The sequence below is a fragment of the Paroedura picta genome, unplaced genomic scaffold, assembly GCF_049243985.1.
Source record: "Paroedura picta isolate Pp20150507F unplaced genomic scaffold, Ppicta_v3.0 Ppicta_v3_sca29, whole genome shotgun sequence".
Taxonomy (NCBI): domain Eukaryota; kingdom Metazoa; phylum Chordata; class Lepidosauria; order Squamata; family Gekkonidae; genus Paroedura; species Paroedura picta.
This window is the reverse complement of record NW_027518626.1, coordinates 45783-64148: the sequence shown is the minus strand read 5'-3', so window position 1 is coordinate 64148 and position 18366 is coordinate 45783. Positions and strand designations below refer to the sequence as shown.

Sequence of the window (18366 nt, the reverse complement as noted above, 5' to 3'; positions counted from 1 at the left end):
GTTGACAGCTTTGAGTTCATAAATATGTTGGGATTTTTGGGTGGAGCCTAGAGAAGGCAGGGTTGGGGGAAGGACTTCAGCATGGTCCAAGGCCATCGAGCAGGGGTGGTTAAACTGTGGCTCTCCAGATGTCCATGGACCACAATTACCATGAGCCCCTGCCAACTGGCCATGCTTGCAGGGGCTCATGGGAATTGTAGTCCATTGACTTCTAGAGAGCCACAGTTTGATCACCCCTGCGTAGAGACTGTCTTCCAAAGCAGCCATTTTCTTCCGGGGAATTGATCTCTCTAGTCTGGAGCTCAATTGTAGGAGTGGCAGATCTCCAGGCCCCACCTGGAGGTTGACAACCCTATTCATAAATCAGGATTCCAAATGCACTTTAAAGACTCACAAAATGGGCTCCAGAATAAGATTTCATGAGGTAGAGCTCATTCCATTATATACATGAGAAGCACTCAATCATTTTATAGACATATTTGCAATGAAAGCTGGAGACAACAGGAAAGAGGTGGGAGGGAAGGGGTTACCTCTGCCTAATCTATGAGTACTTCAAGCATCTAACGAAGGGAGCTCTGTCTCACTACAGCTTATGCTGGAATATATTTTTGCTAGCCTTTAAGACAGGCAATCTTTTTCGACCTTTTGGCCGTAGAGGAGCCTCTGCGATAATTTTCCAGGCTTGAAGGCACCTCAGAATTGATAGAAGAGCCAGGGGGGGGGGGGGATAAAATCTGGAACCAATACCACAAAGACCCAACTGGAAACAGTCAGGACCTTAAAAGGCTGAGTGTCTGTATCAGTTAATTACAAAATTATACGGCTTTTATCATGCGCAACTCGGTTAAGAGTGGTTAAGAGTGGTGGACTCTCATCTGGAGAACTAGGTTTGATCTCTCACTCCTCCACATGTGGCCAGCTGGGCGACCTTGGGCCAGTCACAGTTCTCTTAGAATAACGTGACCAGATTTTAACATTGGTAAAGCGGGACACCTTTGACCGGGGGGGTTCTTGATTAAAAATTTGGTCAATATGGAGCAACAAAAAGTTTCATAGAACGCGTAGAATGCAAAAATAGTATTGGGATATATATTTTTTACTTGCAACATAAGTACAATTTGCCAGGTGCCCCCAGATGTCCCTCCAAAAGTGGGACAATCTGGTCACCTTATCTTAGAGCTGCTTGCATAGAGCAGCTCTCTTAGAGCTCTCTCAGCCCCACCTACCTGGCAGGGTGTCCATTGTGAGGATAGGAAGGGACAGGTGTTCGTAAGCTGCTTTGGGACACCTTTGGGCAGTGAAAAGCGGGGTTTAAAAAACCAAGCTCTTCCTCTCATTCGTAGTCTGGTGGGTGATCAGCTAAGGAACGCAAAACTGATTCTGCAGTCTCTTTTCCTGTTTTTCTCCACTGAGTCCAAAAGGAGACTTTTCAAATGCAGTCTCTTGACTTAGGACACAACTGGACAAAAAGTATAGTTCGGTGATCGAGTCCATTGCGTAGCCCTCCCTGTTTGCCTCAGCTGTTTGGCTAGAGCAGGGGTAGTCAAACTGCGTCCCTCCAGATGTTCATGGACTACAATTCCCAGAAGCCCCTGCCAGCATTCGCTGGCAGGGGCTTCTGGGAATTGTAGTCCATGGACATCTGGAGGGACGCAGTTTGACTACCCCTGGGCCAGAGGGACAGTAAGATGATTATTCTGAAACCATGTACACCAAAGACCTTTCCTTTACCTGTGGCCCTACGACCCCAGCAGGCCCTGGTGGGCCAGTTTTGCCATGGAATCCCTAAGGGAAGGAGAAACAGAGATTAGTGTCCAAAGAAGAGAGGGCAACACAGACAGAATCCTGTTGGATAAATCTAGGGGGTTAATGGAAGATTTGATTTGGCAGCCAGTCCTGAAAACTACCCAATAACTGTTTGAGGTATACCATATTCCCACCACTCCGCTTCCTCCCAAGTGCTCAGTGGCAGCCATTTTCTTGCTCTGAGGGACGTTGCCTAGAAACGGCCTGTTGCTTCCTCCCCTCCTGGCAAAATGGTGGATGTGGGTAGAAGTAACCTTGGCAACAGCAGCCCATTAAGGAAAAATGGGGGGGGGGACAGCAGTGTTGGTTCAGGTCTAGCATGGACTGGGTGTAGGGTTGCCAACTCTGGGTGTGGAAATAACTGGAGATTGGGGGGGGGGGAACCTGGGGAGGGAGGGCTTGAGGAGGGGCAGGTTCTCAGTGGAGTATAATGCCATAGAGTTCACCCTCCAAAGAAGGCATTTTCTCCAGGGGAACTGATCTCAGTCATCTGGAGATGAGTTGTAATTCCAGGAGATCTCCAGGCCTCCCCTGGAGGGCATTAAACAGGACAGACCATAATGGAAATATGCAATCCAAAGACAAACAGAATGCAAAGATAAATCATAATTACAGCCATCAGAATAACCTCCAAAACTGGCATTGTGACTCCATGGAAATTTTCCCCCACGTGGGGAAAAAGATAACCTACATTGAGTTAATATGGTGAAGGCTTTTCCTGCAGTGAGTGGGCCTGTTTTACTCTTGTTACTTTTTATTTATTACATTTTTATCCTGTCCTCCCTTGCCACTCAGGGCAGTTCACAACATAGTTCCATGTGAAGGCTCCAGTGTAACATGAGAGACAATACATTCCAAAAATTAAACCCAGTAAATTGCATCAACGTTACTGAACATTAAAACCATTAATCATTTAAATGTATAGCCCATAACTATAGCCATAGCTTGGCCGGACTGAAGATTTGAAAGTCAGCGGACTCTGGGTTATTTTGATGACTGTTATTATGATTTATCTTCGTAACTCAGTGTGTATTGCTAATATATGCCATACTAGGGGCCAAGTCAGGAATACAACAGTCGCTAGATTGACGGGGAGTACTCTGTGGAGAGCCTCTCCCTATCCGCAGGACCTGGGAAGGCTGCAGGCAGCTGTTAGGGAACTTACTGGCAGGGGCAGCTCTCATGCGGCAGGGATCTGCAGCCTCCGAGCCTCGGAGGGAAGTGGAAGGAGGAGGGGGTGGAGGACAGACAAGCAAGCCAGTTGGAGGAGGAGGCACTCAGGGGCGGGATAGCCGTCCCAAGTGGGTGTTAAGCACTGAGTGCCACTTAAGCCATGAGACCAGCTCCTCCTCCAAACCCTTACCAGAAATGTATTATGTGGAACAGATATGCTACATAAGAGAACCTCCACTTATTGTTAGTTTTTCATAGTATTGTTTATTTTGGAATTGTGTATTTCCACCTGGAGGTTGGCGGTCCTAGGCCTAGTCTGCACACATAGGATAACGCACTTTCAATGTGCTTTGGCAGCTGGATTTTCTTGTGCAGAACAGGATAATCTACTTCTAAAGTGCATTGAAAGTGCATTATCTATTGTGTGCAGACTAGGCCCTAGTTGGTCTGGGGTAAACATGCAAGGCTACCAAGAGAAAGGAGGGTTAGAAAGAAAGAGATCCCATGGGCCAACCTTGCTCTTTGCCCAAAAGGCACACTCACCGGCTCCCCACGTTGGCCTGGATGTCCAGGTAAACCATCCTTCCCAGCAGGGCCCTACCGAGTAGAAAGTTCCATGTTAAAAAGAGGTCATGGGAAGGATACTTCATCTCAGATGTTAGAGCTGCAGACAAATTCAGAACAGAGCCATCATGGAAAGTTTGGAAGAGAACTTGGTCTGTCCTATAACATCAAAACTGCACCGCCCTATAGCGTATTTATTTATTTATTTGTTTGTTTGTTTGTTCATTCGTTTATTTGTTCATTCGTTTATTTATTTATTTATCTTACAGTTCACTTTTCTTGTATGCTGAGACTCAGGCGGTTTACAAATTTTGAAAACAGCATGGGGAGAAACAGCCTGAGACGTAACCTCAGGAATGCATCAAGACCGGGCTACAAAATTAGAAACCGAGGCAATGAAAAACAGCGATGCACCATAAACGATGCCAACCCCCCAAAAAGATGACAAAAGTTTTAAAATACAATGCAGCAAAAACAAGATACTGAAAGGGGGGTTGTTGTGCAACAGTTAAATTTCACAATGTGTCACAGGCTGGCCGGCCTGCGCCAAGCGAGAGCTCATAAAATGGTTATGATGAAGCAATAAATGTCCGTGTTTATTTATGTCCGTATTATGAGAAAAATGCACTGTGGGGAAATGTCTGGAGCCTGGGAAATCCAGGCCATGTGTCCTCCGGAAAGCAGACAGGGACGGTGTTCTCTCAAGGACCTTGATGAAGAGCATGGGAGGAGAGAGGAGGGTGTCACCATATGAAGGCAGCCCGCCAGGAGAGAAAAGACCAATCCAAGCGCTAGAGATGGAGATAAGGTATCCGGGGCGGGGGGTAGGGGGAGAGGACCGTATTACTGAAGATCTAATAAGATCAGCCACCTGGTTCCCTCCGGGCAACCTCAGAACGAACATTTCAAGCTATAAAAAAAATGCTGAGATAGAAACATGCCCCGTGATTGATGCGCTTCTCTCTCTTTTATGTGATGAAATGTTTTAGGTAAAACCAATTTTCTAGAAATGTGATGCCTGGGGTGGGAAGGGGGAGAAGCTAGGGGAGGGGAGATGTCAATTTGGACAAATTTCCCCACTTCAAGACCATTGAATACAAATTAAGTTCACGGCAAATGGTTGCAAGGGCTGTAAAAGCCGGGGTGCGTGAGCAACTGGCGTCTTGGGCTCTGAGAAAGAAGACACTTACAATCAGCATTTGCATTTGATATTAAGGAGGGCGATTGAGACTTGAGTGGTCTACAGCGGTGGTCCCCAACCTTTTTATCACCGGGGACCACTCAACGCTTGACAATTTTACTGAGGCCCGTGGGGGGGGGGGGTAGTTTTACTCCTCTACTCTCAACCACTGCCCTAACGCTCTCTGATCGCTATGGTAATGTTTAAACATCCCTTCAAAATAAGATACAGACACGCCACAACAATGAACATAAGGAACATTTTATTTTCATGGAAATTTTAACTCATGACAATGACAAATCAATGGGAACCCTGAGCTTGTTTCTCTGCAACGAGAGAGTCCCATCTGGGAGGGATGGGAGACAATGACACCCAAAGTGTGTTGTAAAGGGCCGGGGGGGATGAAGTAAAGGGTCGGGGGGGGGAGAAGGCGTCCTTCACGGCCCACCTCCAATTAGTCGAAGGACCACATGTGGTCCGCGGCCCACAGGTTGGGGATCGCTAGTCTACAGTATGGCTCCAGCAATTTGTGGAGCAATCAACTGGAGATGCCAGAGACTGAACCAGGAACCTTCTGCTGGGCAAGCAGATGTTCTACCACTGCATCTGCTGTCCCACTGAAGCCCACTGAGATGCCTCCTTGAAATTACGTGTGTCCTGTGGGGCCAACTGCACTATGGGGCCCACCAACGCATCCCTCTCCAAAGCACTGGGGGGGGGAGGGACTTTTAAAATTTGCTGACTGACAGATCGCTCTAGTGCAGTAGTTCCTGGTTTGCGTGAAAAAATGTAAGCTTCTGGCTCTTTTTCTGGTTGAGTTGTAGGCTACATATTTCCTTGTAACTCAGTGACACAAAGGTAACCAAAGTTGTTTTGTTTTGCTTTTAATGAGGGGTGGTGAACTAATAGAAGATGGTCGATGTAGCATGTGAGAAGTTTAGGGCATTAAAATGATCTGACCATTACTGATTTTTTTTTTAAAGCTCCTAGCGTCATAGTGAGAAATGACAGCTTTGGGGGCTGAGGTGAAGGAACACATGTGAACGCACATGAAGCTGCCCTATACTGAATGAGATCTTTGGTCCATCAAGATGCTGTCTACAAGGACAGACATCTATCTCTCCTCTCCTCTCCTCTCCTCTCCTCTCCTCTCCTCTCCTCTCCTCTCCTCTCCTCTCCCCTCCCCTCCCCTCCCCTCCCCTCCCCTCCCCTCCCCTCCTCTCCTCTCCTCTCCTCTCCTCTCCTCTCCTCTCCTCTCCTCTCCTCTCTCCTCTCCTCTCCTCTCCTCTTTTATTTCATTCATTCATTTCTAGCTCACCACTCCTGTGAAAAGCTCGTGGCGGGTAACAATACATTCCATAAAAACCCCAACAACCCCCCCCCCCCGAAATAAAACCCCATACATAAGAACAATTCAACATGGCTAGCAACTATAACAATCCCTCCCCCTCCCCCAGAAGCAGTCCAGACAGCAACCCCCCTCAGGGTATAGGAGAGCGCCCAATAATCCAACACTGCTTGAGGAGGGGTCCTCCATCTTGGAAAACTGTCCCCACTTACTTAAATAAGGTTCCTAGTACTTGGTTTGTGTGAATTCAGGAGAATGCTGTTATCCTCCCAGGAAGAAATTAAGTCCCTCTTCCCAAGCCTTGAAACTGTCAGGCTGAGGGACCCAAATCATGGTGGGATGCCTGATGGATGCTGATTAGATCTGGGTAAGTAAAGAAAACTGGCCACAGGACCATAAGCTTGGAAACCATCTCTGGCACGGCAAGAACAGAGTCACCAAAATCATGTTTGTTCCTTCAGTCCTGGCCTTCTCTATTGTCTGACTAATAATGGGAAAGGGGGAAGTGCATAAAAGAGAACAGAACCTCACAGATTTTGAATTGCTCGGTGTGGCAAAGAGGTTCGTTTCTGGGGCTCCCCAGAGGGTAAAGATCAGTTCCAGGTAAATCTGCTTTATGGACCACTCATGAGACAGAATCCTTGTCCTGCTTAACCTGTCGGCTTCTATGTTTAATGTTCCAGGAATGTGAATAGCACTGAGCTTCAAAACTGTTAACCAAGTCTGCATAGCCTCTTTGGACCCTATGACCCTTTTGCTTCTGGACATAAAACACACTGACAGCACTGTCCTTCCGGAACAGAATGAAATGGTTCCATAAGAGATCTGAAAAGCAGCTATGAGCGCTATGAATAGCCTGCAACTTCAGCAAATTAATATGAAGCTGCCTATCATTCTCTGACCATTTACCTTCAGTGCACAATCCCTCACAGTGAGCACGCCAACCTGTGAGTGAGGCATCCATGGTCAGAATGACCTCTTGGTCAGGAAACCCAAAGGATATACCCTGGGATAGAATCATAGAGTTGAAAGGGACCTCCTGGGTCATCTAGTCCAACCCCCTGCACTATGCAGGGCACTCACAACCCTCCTGCTCATCCACTGTCGCCTGCCACCCCCTTGAACCTTCACAGAATCAGCCTCTCAGATAGCTTACCCAGCCTCTGTTTAAAAATCCCCAAAGATGGAGAACCCACCACCTCCCGAAGAAGCCTATTCCACTGAGAAACCGCTTTGTCAGGAGCTTCTTCCGGATGTTTAGACGAAATTTAGAATCATAGAATCATAGAGTTGGAAAGGATCTCATGGGTCATCTAGTCCAACCCCCTGCACTATGCAGGACGCTCACAACCCTATCACTTATCCACTGTGACCTGCCACCCCCTGTAACCTGCCACCCCCTTAAATTGCTTTGGGAAAGCCACCATGACTGCGAATGGATAACTTATCTGGGAATTGAAAATCTATGCCACAGAGGATATAAAACTGGACACAAACCAGTTCTGGATGCTGCAGTTCAAGAAGGAATGTTCTCAGAGAAGGGTGTGTAGGATGGTTGAGGGGTTGGAAACCATGCCTGATGAGGAAACATTACTCAGAGTTGGGTACGTATCGCTTGGAGGAGAGGCGGGCAAAGGGTGATATGGTGGTTGTTGTTGTTAAGTGCGAAGTCGTATCCGACCCATCGCAGCCCCATGGACAATGATCCTCCAGGCCTTCCTGTCCTCTACCATTCCCCGGAGTCCATTTAAGATCGCACTGACTGCTTCAGTGACTCCATCCAGCCACCTCGTTCTCTGTCGTCCCCTTCTTCTTTTGCCCTCGATCGCTCCCAGCATTAGGCTCTTCTCCAGGGAGTCCTTCCTTCTCATGAGGTAGCCAAAGTATTTGAGTTTCGTCTTCAGGATCTGGCCTTCTAAGGAGCAGTCAGGGCTGATCTCCTCTAGGACTGACCGGTTTGTTCGCCTTGCAGTCCCAGGGACTCGCAAGAGTCTTCTCCAGCACCAGAGTTCAAAAGCCTCAATTCTTTGACGCTCGGCCTTCCTTATGGTCCAACTTTCACAGCCAAACATTGCAACTGGGAATACTATAGCCTTGACTAAACGCACTTTTGTTGGCAGAGTGATGTCTCTGCTTTTTAGGATGCTTTTGCACCCTCCTCCTTCACCCACATCAGCAGGCTCTTTAGAACCACTGGCTCCTGACTCAGTGAGTATCACTGCCTTAGAACATCCCTTCTGCAAAAATGGGGGCATGGCCAAACTTGTTAGACTCCTGAAGAGCACATTTCAGACGTTCATGATTCCTCCTCTTCAGCCTGAATTCCAGGGTTCCATTCTGAATTCCACTCTGGGTATCAACACAGGCTCCTTCGTTTGCCTTCACGGTGCCTGCAAAGCACAGCCTGTTCCCCAGTCTGTTTTCACTGGGAAACTTCAACCAGGATCAAATGCTTTCTTGATCAGCATATAATCCAAATGCAATAATTGGCTGGCTTGCAAACACACACGAACAGCCTGCTCTCTTTTCTGCATAAACAACATTCACAGGTCCAGCATGAAAGGCCTTCTCCAATACCAGTGATGCTATTGTAAACTGATGTCTCATGGAGATTAGGTCTGTCCCATCTCCCCCCCACCCACCCCATGTTGTTCTGAGCCAGGCAGGAATGGTGGGTCCCACTAGACTGGAGATGGAAAATGGAGAGATACTTACAGGTGGCCCTTTGGGCCCTGGAAATCCATGTGAGCCCTGTGGTCCAGTAGGTCCCTATAGAAAGAGGAGGAAGACCACTATGAGATAGGGTCTTGTATTCTCCAACTCTTGTTGACCTGGTCCTTGCCTCTCTCCAACCCCTTCTCAGCACATACTCAGTGGAGTTCATTTACAGCATTTATTTCTAAGTCCACCCTTACTCCTCCCAATCACTGAGGCTAAAGTCTGCCCTGCTTCCCAGAGAATTATGTTAATCTTCATCGCACTTCTATGATGTTACGCCCTCTCTTTGTGGGACTGGCTTCTATGACCTCTCTGTCTGCACAGGGTATTTTTTGTGTGTGTATCCCAGTCTTCCTTTACCTGCAGAGAACTGATCATTCAGCTTACCTTTTCTCCAACAATTCCAGGGGCCCCATCATGGCCATTATCACCCTGTTGAGAGAAAATCAAACTGAAGCATGGCTAGCTATAGGGCCTCTTGAGGAACAGTGTGGTGTAGTGGTTAAGAGCGGCAGCTTCTAATCTGATGATCTGAGTTTGATTCCTTGCTCCTCCACATGCTGCCAGCTGGGTGACCTCGGGCCTGTCACAACCCTGGTACTGCTATTCTGACCAAGCAGACCTGTCAAACTACTACTATTACTACTTCTACTACTTCTAGTTCTACTTCATGAGGTGCTCGGTTTGCGAACCATGAACTATCACAAACTTTTAAGTGTCAAATGAATCAGTTTGTGAGGTTTGTGATGTGGTAGAAGAGCTCTCCAATGTGACAGGGATACAAAACTCACAGGGGATCTCCAGCTGACTCTCCTTTACCTGGCCTCTAGGTTTTGTAAGGATTAAAGAATCTGTGTTATGCCTCCCCCAAGCAGGTGCCTTCATTGTTTCTAATGGGGGGAGGGGGGAACAACCAAAAAAGCAAGGGCAATAGAAGTGTGGCAGAACAGAATCAAAGTTTCAGAGAATCTTTGCAGCAGAAATTGAAGATGCAGGGAGGGTATTGCTGCAAGCCCAACAGAACCAGTACAATGTGCCCTGCAGAACCAGTGGCGCTGTGGCATTGAAAACCCAACAGGACTAAGGTCAAGCCTGAGAATCTCTGCAGTAGAAACTGAAGGTGATGTTAGTGGGAGCATTTTTGCAAGCCCAGAAGAACCCAGTGCCATGTACAGAGTGCCCAGCAGTACCAGTGCAATCAAAGACTGTCCAGCAGAACCCAGTGTCGTGGCAATGCCAGCTCACCTGGACTGATATGAAGCACAGAATCACTCTCTAAGGAAGGGTGGGTGCTACCAATATACTTGTGCGCAGTAATGTACTTGTGCCCAGCAGAACCCAGTGCCAATTCCAGTTCAACAGGACTGATGTGAAATAAGAAATCATGATTCAAGCAAGGGGAGGTTGCAAGCCCAGTACAATCAGTTCAGTGGGCCCATCAGAACCCAGTGCCACTGTAGCAATACCAGTAAAGGAGTACTGATGTCAAACCAGATAATCTCTGCAGTACTAACTGAAGGGGGCCACTTTTTCAAGCTGAGCAAAACCAATTCAGTGTACCAGTTGCCCAGGAGAACCAAATGCCATGGCGGCACTGCAATTTTAAATGGACTGATCTCAAAGCAGAGTCACAAAAAATTGTGGGGGGGGGATTTTGAAAGCCCAGCACAGACAGTTACTATGAGCAGAATGATGCCAAGCAGAACCCAGTGCCAACAAAACAGCAAGTTTAAAAGGACTGATCTCAGAGCACAGAATCACAAATCCAAGGAAGTGGGTGGCATTTTGCAGGTTCTGTGCAAAATAATGGAAAATGAACACAAGGGAATGCCAGCAAGGGAGGAGATACCCTCTTGAAACTGACATGGCTAGTTTGAAACATGAGTATTTCCAAGCCTGGAGAATTTCGACCCCCATTGTTTGAAATTTGGCAAACATTTTGTTTAAGCAGAGATTATCTGGAAATGGATCTATTCACAAACCTGCATGAAACTTCACAAACCGTTTGAAAGTTCATGGAAAGTTTGGTCCAGATGACCTGCAACAATTCAGCATGAAATTTCATTTGTGAGTTGGTTCGTGCCCAACCTTTAGTTTAATACCTTGCTTTTCTCTACCTTGAGGAGTCTCAAAGCAGTTTACCTTTCCTTCCTTTCCCCATAACAGGCACTTTGTGAGACAGGTTGGGCTGAAGGAGTTCTGAGAGAACTGTGAATGGCCCAAGATCACACAGATTACCACCTGCCACTCTTCACCATGACACCATGCTGGCTCTCATGGTGATGAGCTGACATGGAGAATAGCAGGGACACATATGCTAGAAAGTGGGAACCAAGAAACATACAAGAATATGTGGGTCTTGTACATAAAACAGAAATACCTTTGGTCCTGGTTTGCCGGTGGGGCCTGGCAAACCTCGTTCTCCTGGAAGTCCCTGGAAGGGGAGAAAGGACACTGACTTGGAGGTTTAAGATTTGACAAGTAAGATTTGGAAATAAAAGCAGACAGGAAGCCCACTGAAGCCATGAGGCTAGGCAAGAACTCACCGAGGGACCACGTTGCCCAGGCTGACCTGCTTGACCTGCTTTACCCTAGGAAGGAAGATAAAGATACATGAATTGGTAGGGGAAAAGAGTGGCAAACTCTGTTGCTTAGATCCAACCCCCTTTCTTTCAGGGGAATACACAGGCCACCCATTCCATGCCCTTTTTCATCTCCCTGGTAATGTGGGTTGGAATGAAGGTGTCAGCAGGAGCCTATCAGAGAGAGGCAGGGAAACATGAGTGTGATGATGTCATGTGCTTCTGCCACTGAAGACTACTGGGAAAGGGGAGAGGGATGTGGGCCAGATCTCATGTATAACTGTAAACAACTTCACAGGTTCATTCTCAGAGGTATTAGTTCAGGAGATCCCCCAATGGCTTTAAGATAATAAGAGAAGCCATGTTGGATCAGGCCAATGGCCCATCCAGTCCATCACTCAGTGACCAGGTACCAACAAAAGGTTCACCAGCAGGGCCATAAGAACATAAAAGAAGCCATATTGAATCCAGTGAATGGTATAAAACTCTGTATCACACATTGGCCAAAGTCCAGATGCCATCAGGAGGTCCACCAGTAGAGTCATAAAGCCATAAGAGGAGCCATGTTGGATCCAACCAATGACCCATCCACTCCAATAGTCTGTGTCACATAATGGCCCAAGCCCAGGTCCTATCAGAAGGCCCACCAATGGGGCTGGAACGTCAGAACTCCTCCCACTGTTGCTTCTCAAGCACCAAGAATACAGAACCCTCAGAGGGTTCCATCTTATACCTTGTGACTAATAGCCACTGATGGACCTCCACTCTGTATGTTTAGCCAATCCCCTCTTGAAGCAGTTTATACTTGTAGTTGGCACCATTTTCTGCGGCAAGGATAGTTAAGGACATCAAGACAGGCCAGAGCAGTCAACAGTGTCTCTTTGCAGCCACAAGATTAATCCAAGAAGCTTATAAATCCTCTAACCAACATTTTAAGCATTGGCTACAAATATGATAGTAGCTCGTCTCCCTCCTACAGTTCCTAGCGACCTCTAGGTGAAAGGACTTCTGTCCTTTCATAGAATCATAGAATCACAGGATCATAAAGTTGGAAGGGGCCATACAGGCCATCTAGTCCAACCCCCTGCTCAACGCAGGATCAGCCCAGAGCATCCTAAAGCATGCAAGAAAAGTGTGCATCCAACCTTTGCTTGAAGACTGCCAGTGAGGGGGAGCTCACCACCTCCTTAGGCAGCCTAGTCCACTGCTGAACTACTCTGACTGTGAAATATTTTTTCCTGATATCTAGCCTATATCATTGTACTTGTAGTTTAAACCCATTACTGCGTGTCCTCTCCTCTGCAGCCAACGGAAACAGCATCCTGCCCTCCTCCAAGTGACAACCTTTCAAATACTTAAAGAGGGCTATCATGTCCCCTCTCAACCTCCTTTTCTCCAGGCTGAACATTCCCAAGTCCCTCAACCTATCTTCATAGGGCTTGGTCCCTTTCCCTAACCTGGACCTCATATTCACCTGCCTGGGATATCCACGGCAACAAATGTGTGGGATTTGGGGCAGCAAATTAAGAGAAGCAGAAACAGGGCTTCTTCATGGTGGTTATTTGCTATTTATTCCTTGCCTCAGTCCCCCAGGGTACTTTAGAGCATGCTGGCAGGGGCTCATGGTAACTGTAGTCCATGGACAGCTGGACAGTCACCGTTTGGCCACCCCTGCATAGAGATTTAACAGTTACTGATATACAGCAAAAAAACAAACAAACCCTAAATCAGGGGTAGTCAAACTGCGGCCCTCCAGATGTCCATGGACTACAATTCCCAGGAGCCCCCTGCCAGCAAATGCTGGCAGGGGCTCCTGGGAATTGTAGTCCATGGACATCTGGAGGGCCGCAGTTTGACTACCCCTGCCCTAAAGCCTCCCTCCCCAGTGGTGGCATGGGAGGGATGCCCCCAAACAGTGGACTGGCACAGGGAAAATGGCACCCATATGGGAGGGAATGAAAAAGATCTACCCGGCAGTCCCTCTGGCTTTGCTGAAATCTTTCCAAAATAAGAGCAGTAAAGCAGATTTGGGGGAGATTGCATGAAAAAGGCAGGCGCATGAGAATGCTCCAATGTCATGTGAAAGGTGGCCACCTAGAACGTATTTTCTACCGGAATCTAAGCTGAACTGGACACCCATTTTGAAACTGAGCAAGGCCAGTAAAGACACCCATGCGCAAACCCCACGTACCCCCTAACATCCCACACTGTATCTATGCACTGCAAGCTGCTCTGGGACCCAATCCTTGGATGGCCGTATATTTACCTTACATTTGGAAGCTGCTTGGGATAATTTCACAACAGAAAGGTAGGGCTCAAATAAATACATTCGCTCCCAACCCCCGGGGCTGGAAAGCCGGGCACGGGCATGAGAAATAAACGTGCCTCCGCTAAATTCTTATAATAGAACCACGGAGTCAAACTTTCCATGTTGTGCACAGTCGTAAAGAACGTCCGCTGCAGAATTGCTGAGCATTTTGCTCGGCTCCGATCGTTTGGGGAGCTCTGTACAGCTGTCGTTGCTGCAGGTTTTATTCAGCCCAGGCTGTTCGAGCTGATACAAGCTCTCCTTTGTATTCCCACAACTGATGCGCTCCTCATCCTTCCAGTGGGAAAACCTGATCCACTGACCAGCCTTTGCTTCCGAAGCTGGCTCCGCCTTGATTTCCTCGTCCTTCAGCTGCCTCTCTCGGCTCTTTTGCTGAAATGCCACTTTCAATTTCTTAGCCTCTCTCTGCATTTAGCCTCCAGAGCAGCGCACTGATACGCATGAAGCCGTCCCCCTAGCAGCTGGACCAACCCCACAGGGAGAAATTGAAAGGAAATGAGAGATCCACGTGACCCTTGGATATGTCAACGCAAAGAATCACTCTCCACTGGAAACCTGTCCCAGTTCAACATGTGGAATTTTTAGAATGCACATCTGGACAAACAATAACCTCCCTGACCATCACATTTGAATCCTTCCCTTCATCCAGCTCACTCGGGGTACGGTCCTTTCGCTCCTTTATGGTATTTTTACAACAACCCTGCAAGGTAGGAGGGGCAGAGGGCCTGGCCCATGGATCTCCAGTGAGCTTCAGGGTGGAGTATGGATTTAAATGTAGCCAGGTTCCCCCAGCTATCGTCCAGCATGTGATGCTGAGCAGCACACTGGCTTTCAGTTCAAAATGGATTTTTTAAAGCGATATTTACAGTCTGCCTTTCTTGGTGAGGCTCAAGAATGATTACACGGTGTAAGCCAGTGTATTTAATGCATTCTTTTAGGCTGAAATACGGGACTTTGTGCTGAAGCCAGATACTTACCGCTAGCACTTGAAATATGTTTTTTTTTTAAGCTACAATCCTAGCCGGGATGTGAAAATGTGCTCCTCATTAAAAATGGCGTCAGATTTAAAAGTCCCAAATAATGTTAAAAAATTGTGTTTTGGCCTGATGGTTTGAAGTCTAAGAACGTCTCCTCCTCATATTCATTCAACCCCCTTGAGATGGAACAGGCTCGCTTTTGCCTTGCAAAGTTCTGTTCTGCCTTGCCCACCCTCTTTTTTAGCTGGTTGCCAACTCCAGGAGGGTTGGTAAAAGGGTCTCTCTGGGTAATCACCACCAACACATGGTCACTGTGCAGGCCTGCTGGGAGAACCAGGAATCCCAGCTGCCCCCTTTCAATTCTGAGGCTTCACCCCTGTGCCTCCCACAGCCCGCCACGTGAGCATCATGGGGACAATTTACTGCAGGGTACCCCCTCCCCCCCAAGCAGTAGCTGCTTGCCATGTTCCTTCCCCTGGCATCCCTCATTAAAAGGATCAGGGGGCTGGTGATGTGAAAGACTTATGTTTTAGGTCTCAGAAAAGCACTGCCGATCAGAGTACCCAATCCCAAGCTTGATAAGTCAATGATTTGGCTGCACAGAAGGCAGCTTCATGGGTGTAAGCAGAAGAATGGAAAATGGTAAGAACAGACCTGGCAGATCAGATGCAGCTGGCCTAGCCTCCTGGGTTCACCAGTGGCCAGTCAGATGCTTCAGCGAGGCCCACAAAGAAGTCATAAAGGTGGTCTTCCTTTTGGGAGCTATTCTTGTACCTGGACTGGGAGGTTTTACTTAGCTATTCTAGTGAACGTGGTAGTGGAAAGTGCCATCAAGTTGATAGTAGAGTTTTCAGGCAAGGTAGTAGAGTTTTCAGGCAAGGCATGGTCAGAGGTGGCCTGTGTAGCAACTAGAGATGCCACTCTCCAAGTGGAACCTGGGGATCCTCCTGTTTTACAGCTCATCACCAAGGAACAGAGATCAGTTTCCCTGGAGAAAATGGCTGCTTTGGAGGGTTGACTCCATAAGCATTAGACTCCACTGAGGCCCCTCCCTGCTCCAAACCACGCTCACTCCTGGCTCCACCCCCAGAGACCCCGGGTACTCCCCAACTCAGAGCTGGCCACCCTCTCCAGACTACAGAGATCAGTTCCCCTGGAGAAAATGGCTGCTTGGGAGGGGGGAATCCATAGCTGTAGACTCCACTGAAGCCCCTCCCCATCCCAAATCACACCCACTCCTGACTCCACCCCCAACATCCCTGGGTCTCTCCCAACCCAGAGCTGGCAGTCCCAGTAGAAACCCTGAACTTCCTTAGTGGTATCCCATGCAAGTGGTACCCAGGACAGTCCTTGCATGGCTTCCGAGACTGGGTTTGCATGGCCCATCCCGGTCAAGGCTTATGGTGAATAGGCATCGATATACATTTTAACTCTGTGCAATGGCTGGTAGTTAAATGGCCAAATAAGGAGTCCTCCTCAACCTTGGGAAAAAAGAAGAGGGGAGATCCAGGCTGGGATGCTGCTCCCTTTCATCATGCCTTGAATGCATCTTTCCCTACCTCCAGTTCCACTCACCCGTTTGCCTTTCTCTCCAATGAGGCCAAGCGGCCCTGGAAATCCAGTCGAGCCCTGTAGGAAGACAGCCCAGAGTAGAGCAGATGATGACCCAGGGTGACCATCCCTCCCTTCCGCCTCACATCTCCCTCACACTCACCTTAGGTCCCTGGCGCCCAGGGTGGCCTGGTAAGCCTGGCACGCCCAACTTTCCCTAAAGGAAGAAGAGGCAGTCAGAGCCTGGATTAGACCAGGGGCAAGAAAAAACAGAGACCAGGAGTTTCATGGAGATCACTCCTCACCTTCTCACCAGCCAGGCCAGTTGGACCTGCTTCCCCCATAGGGCCTGCTTGCCCTTTTAGGCCCTCAGGGCCATCCTCACCACGTATCCCCAAGGGGCCACCGTTTCCCTGTGGAGAAATGAAAAGGTTAAGGGGATCGATGGTCCTAGAGGTTGTAAGAATCTTGGCATAAAAGTTGCTCAAGCTGCATGTTAGGAGACATCACTCCACCATCCCATCCAAGTGACATCCCTCCACCACCCCATCCAACCCTCCACCATCCCATCCAAGAGACATTCCTCCAACACCCCATCCAAGAGACATCCCTCCACCACCCCATCCAAGAGGCATCCCTCCACCACCCCATCCAAGAGACATCACCACCCCATTCAACCCTCCACCACCCCATCCAAGAGGCATCCCTCCACCACCCCATCTAAGAGACATCCCTCCACCACCCCATCCAAGAGACATTCCTCCACCACCCCATCCAAGAGGCATCCCTCCACCACCCCATTCAACCCTCCACCACCCCATCCAAGAGACATCCCTCCACCACCCCATTCAACCTTCCACCACCCCATCCAAGAGACATCCCTCCACCACCCCATCCAAGAGACATCCCTCCACCACCCCATCTAAGAGACATTCCTCCACCACCCCATCCAAGAGACATCCCTCCACCACCCCATCCAAGAGACATCCCTCCTCCACCCCATCTAAGAGACATCTCTCCACCACCCCATCCAAGAGACATCCCTCCACCACCCCATCCAAGAGCATCCCTCCACCACCTCATCCAAGAGACATCCCTCCACCACCCCATCCAAGAGACATCCCTCCACCACCCCATCCGACATCCCTCCACCACCTCATCCAAGAGACATCCCTCCACCTCCCCATCCAAGAGACATCCTTCCACCACCCCATCTAAGAGACATCCCTCCACCACCCCATCCAAAATGTCCAATGAAGGAGACTCCACCACCCTCCAAGGCTATATATTCAAACTAAGGATAGCTCTCACCATCAGAAAATGCTTTCTTTTATTTATTTATATAAAACAAAGCATTTTGGAGACTCAATGTGTTCCTTCCAATCCAATGTGGGGGTCGGAGGTCAATTGGTGGAACAAGCCCAGTCCTGCCATGGCCTCCCAAGATGCTCCTGTGCAAGCACACACAGCTGTGCCTCTCAGGAAATGTAGTCCTATATTTCCTCCCTGTGCTTGCTCTGCACAGATGTTGGACTGTTATATCATTATAATCCATGTGACACCTCACGCTCTCTTGGCTGATCATGGTCATGAAGAAGCCTGAATGGTTCAGACTGTGCCTCCTCTTGCACTTTGAAAAATTCAAGCATAATGGGAAGGGTATAGCTCACCCGGTCACCCTTGGGTCCCATGTCACCTTTGAAGCCAGGGAATCCATCTTCTCCCTGTAAAAGGAGAAAAAGTTCACACAGCTAGAATGTAAGTACCATTATAGACAATGGGTATCATGGAGAATTGATCAGGGAATATCTAAGGGTCAGCTGTTTTTTGAGACAGCATAGATGCTGGTGCCTCTTTAAAAAAAGTTTAAAAAAGATTGGACTGGGAGACTGTCCTTCATTATTTTCAATGAAGGTGGTAAAAAGCATTTAAAATTAAAAGGGAATGTGGAATTTTGAAAGCTGCTGCAGTGCAAGTGAACTCCAAATGTTTGAAGTCCCTTTAAATGCCTTCTCCAAGCTTTCACTCCAAAGGAACTGAAAGGTCCCTTTAAATGTATTTTAACTGCAACTATCCAGCAGTCCGGAAAAATCCTAAATATTTTTGGGATTTTTCTGGCTCAGACATTTCAGGTATCT

At 48.1% G+C, this 18366-nt stretch overlaps 1 protein-coding gene across 1 annotated transcript in view; it reads right to left on the bottom strand.

The window, feature by feature from the left end:
* Nucleotides 1–18366, bottom strand: part of LOC143828494 (uncharacterized) — a gene marked incomplete at its 5' end in the record, with an annotated part of 121367 nt that overhangs the window by 58278 nt on the left and 44723 nt on the right. The window contains 10 exons of the mRNA XM_077318842.1: nucleotides 1732–1785; nucleotides 3523–3576; nucleotides 8787–8840; nucleotides 9177–9221; nucleotides 11170–11223; nucleotides 11336–11380; nucleotides 16253–16306; nucleotides 16392–16445; nucleotides 16534–16641; nucleotides 17899–17952. Of these exons, the coding sequence (XP_077174957.1) occupies nucleotides 1732–1785; nucleotides 3523–3576; nucleotides 8787–8840; nucleotides 9177–9221; nucleotides 11170–11223; nucleotides 11336–11380; nucleotides 16253–16306; nucleotides 16392–16445; nucleotides 16534–16641; nucleotides 17899–17952 (576 nt within the window). The remainder of the gene's footprint in view (nucleotides 1–1731; nucleotides 1786–3522; nucleotides 3577–8786; nucleotides 8841–9176; nucleotides 9222–11169; nucleotides 11224–11335; nucleotides 11381–16252; nucleotides 16307–16391; nucleotides 16446–16533; nucleotides 16642–17898; nucleotides 17953–18366) is intronic.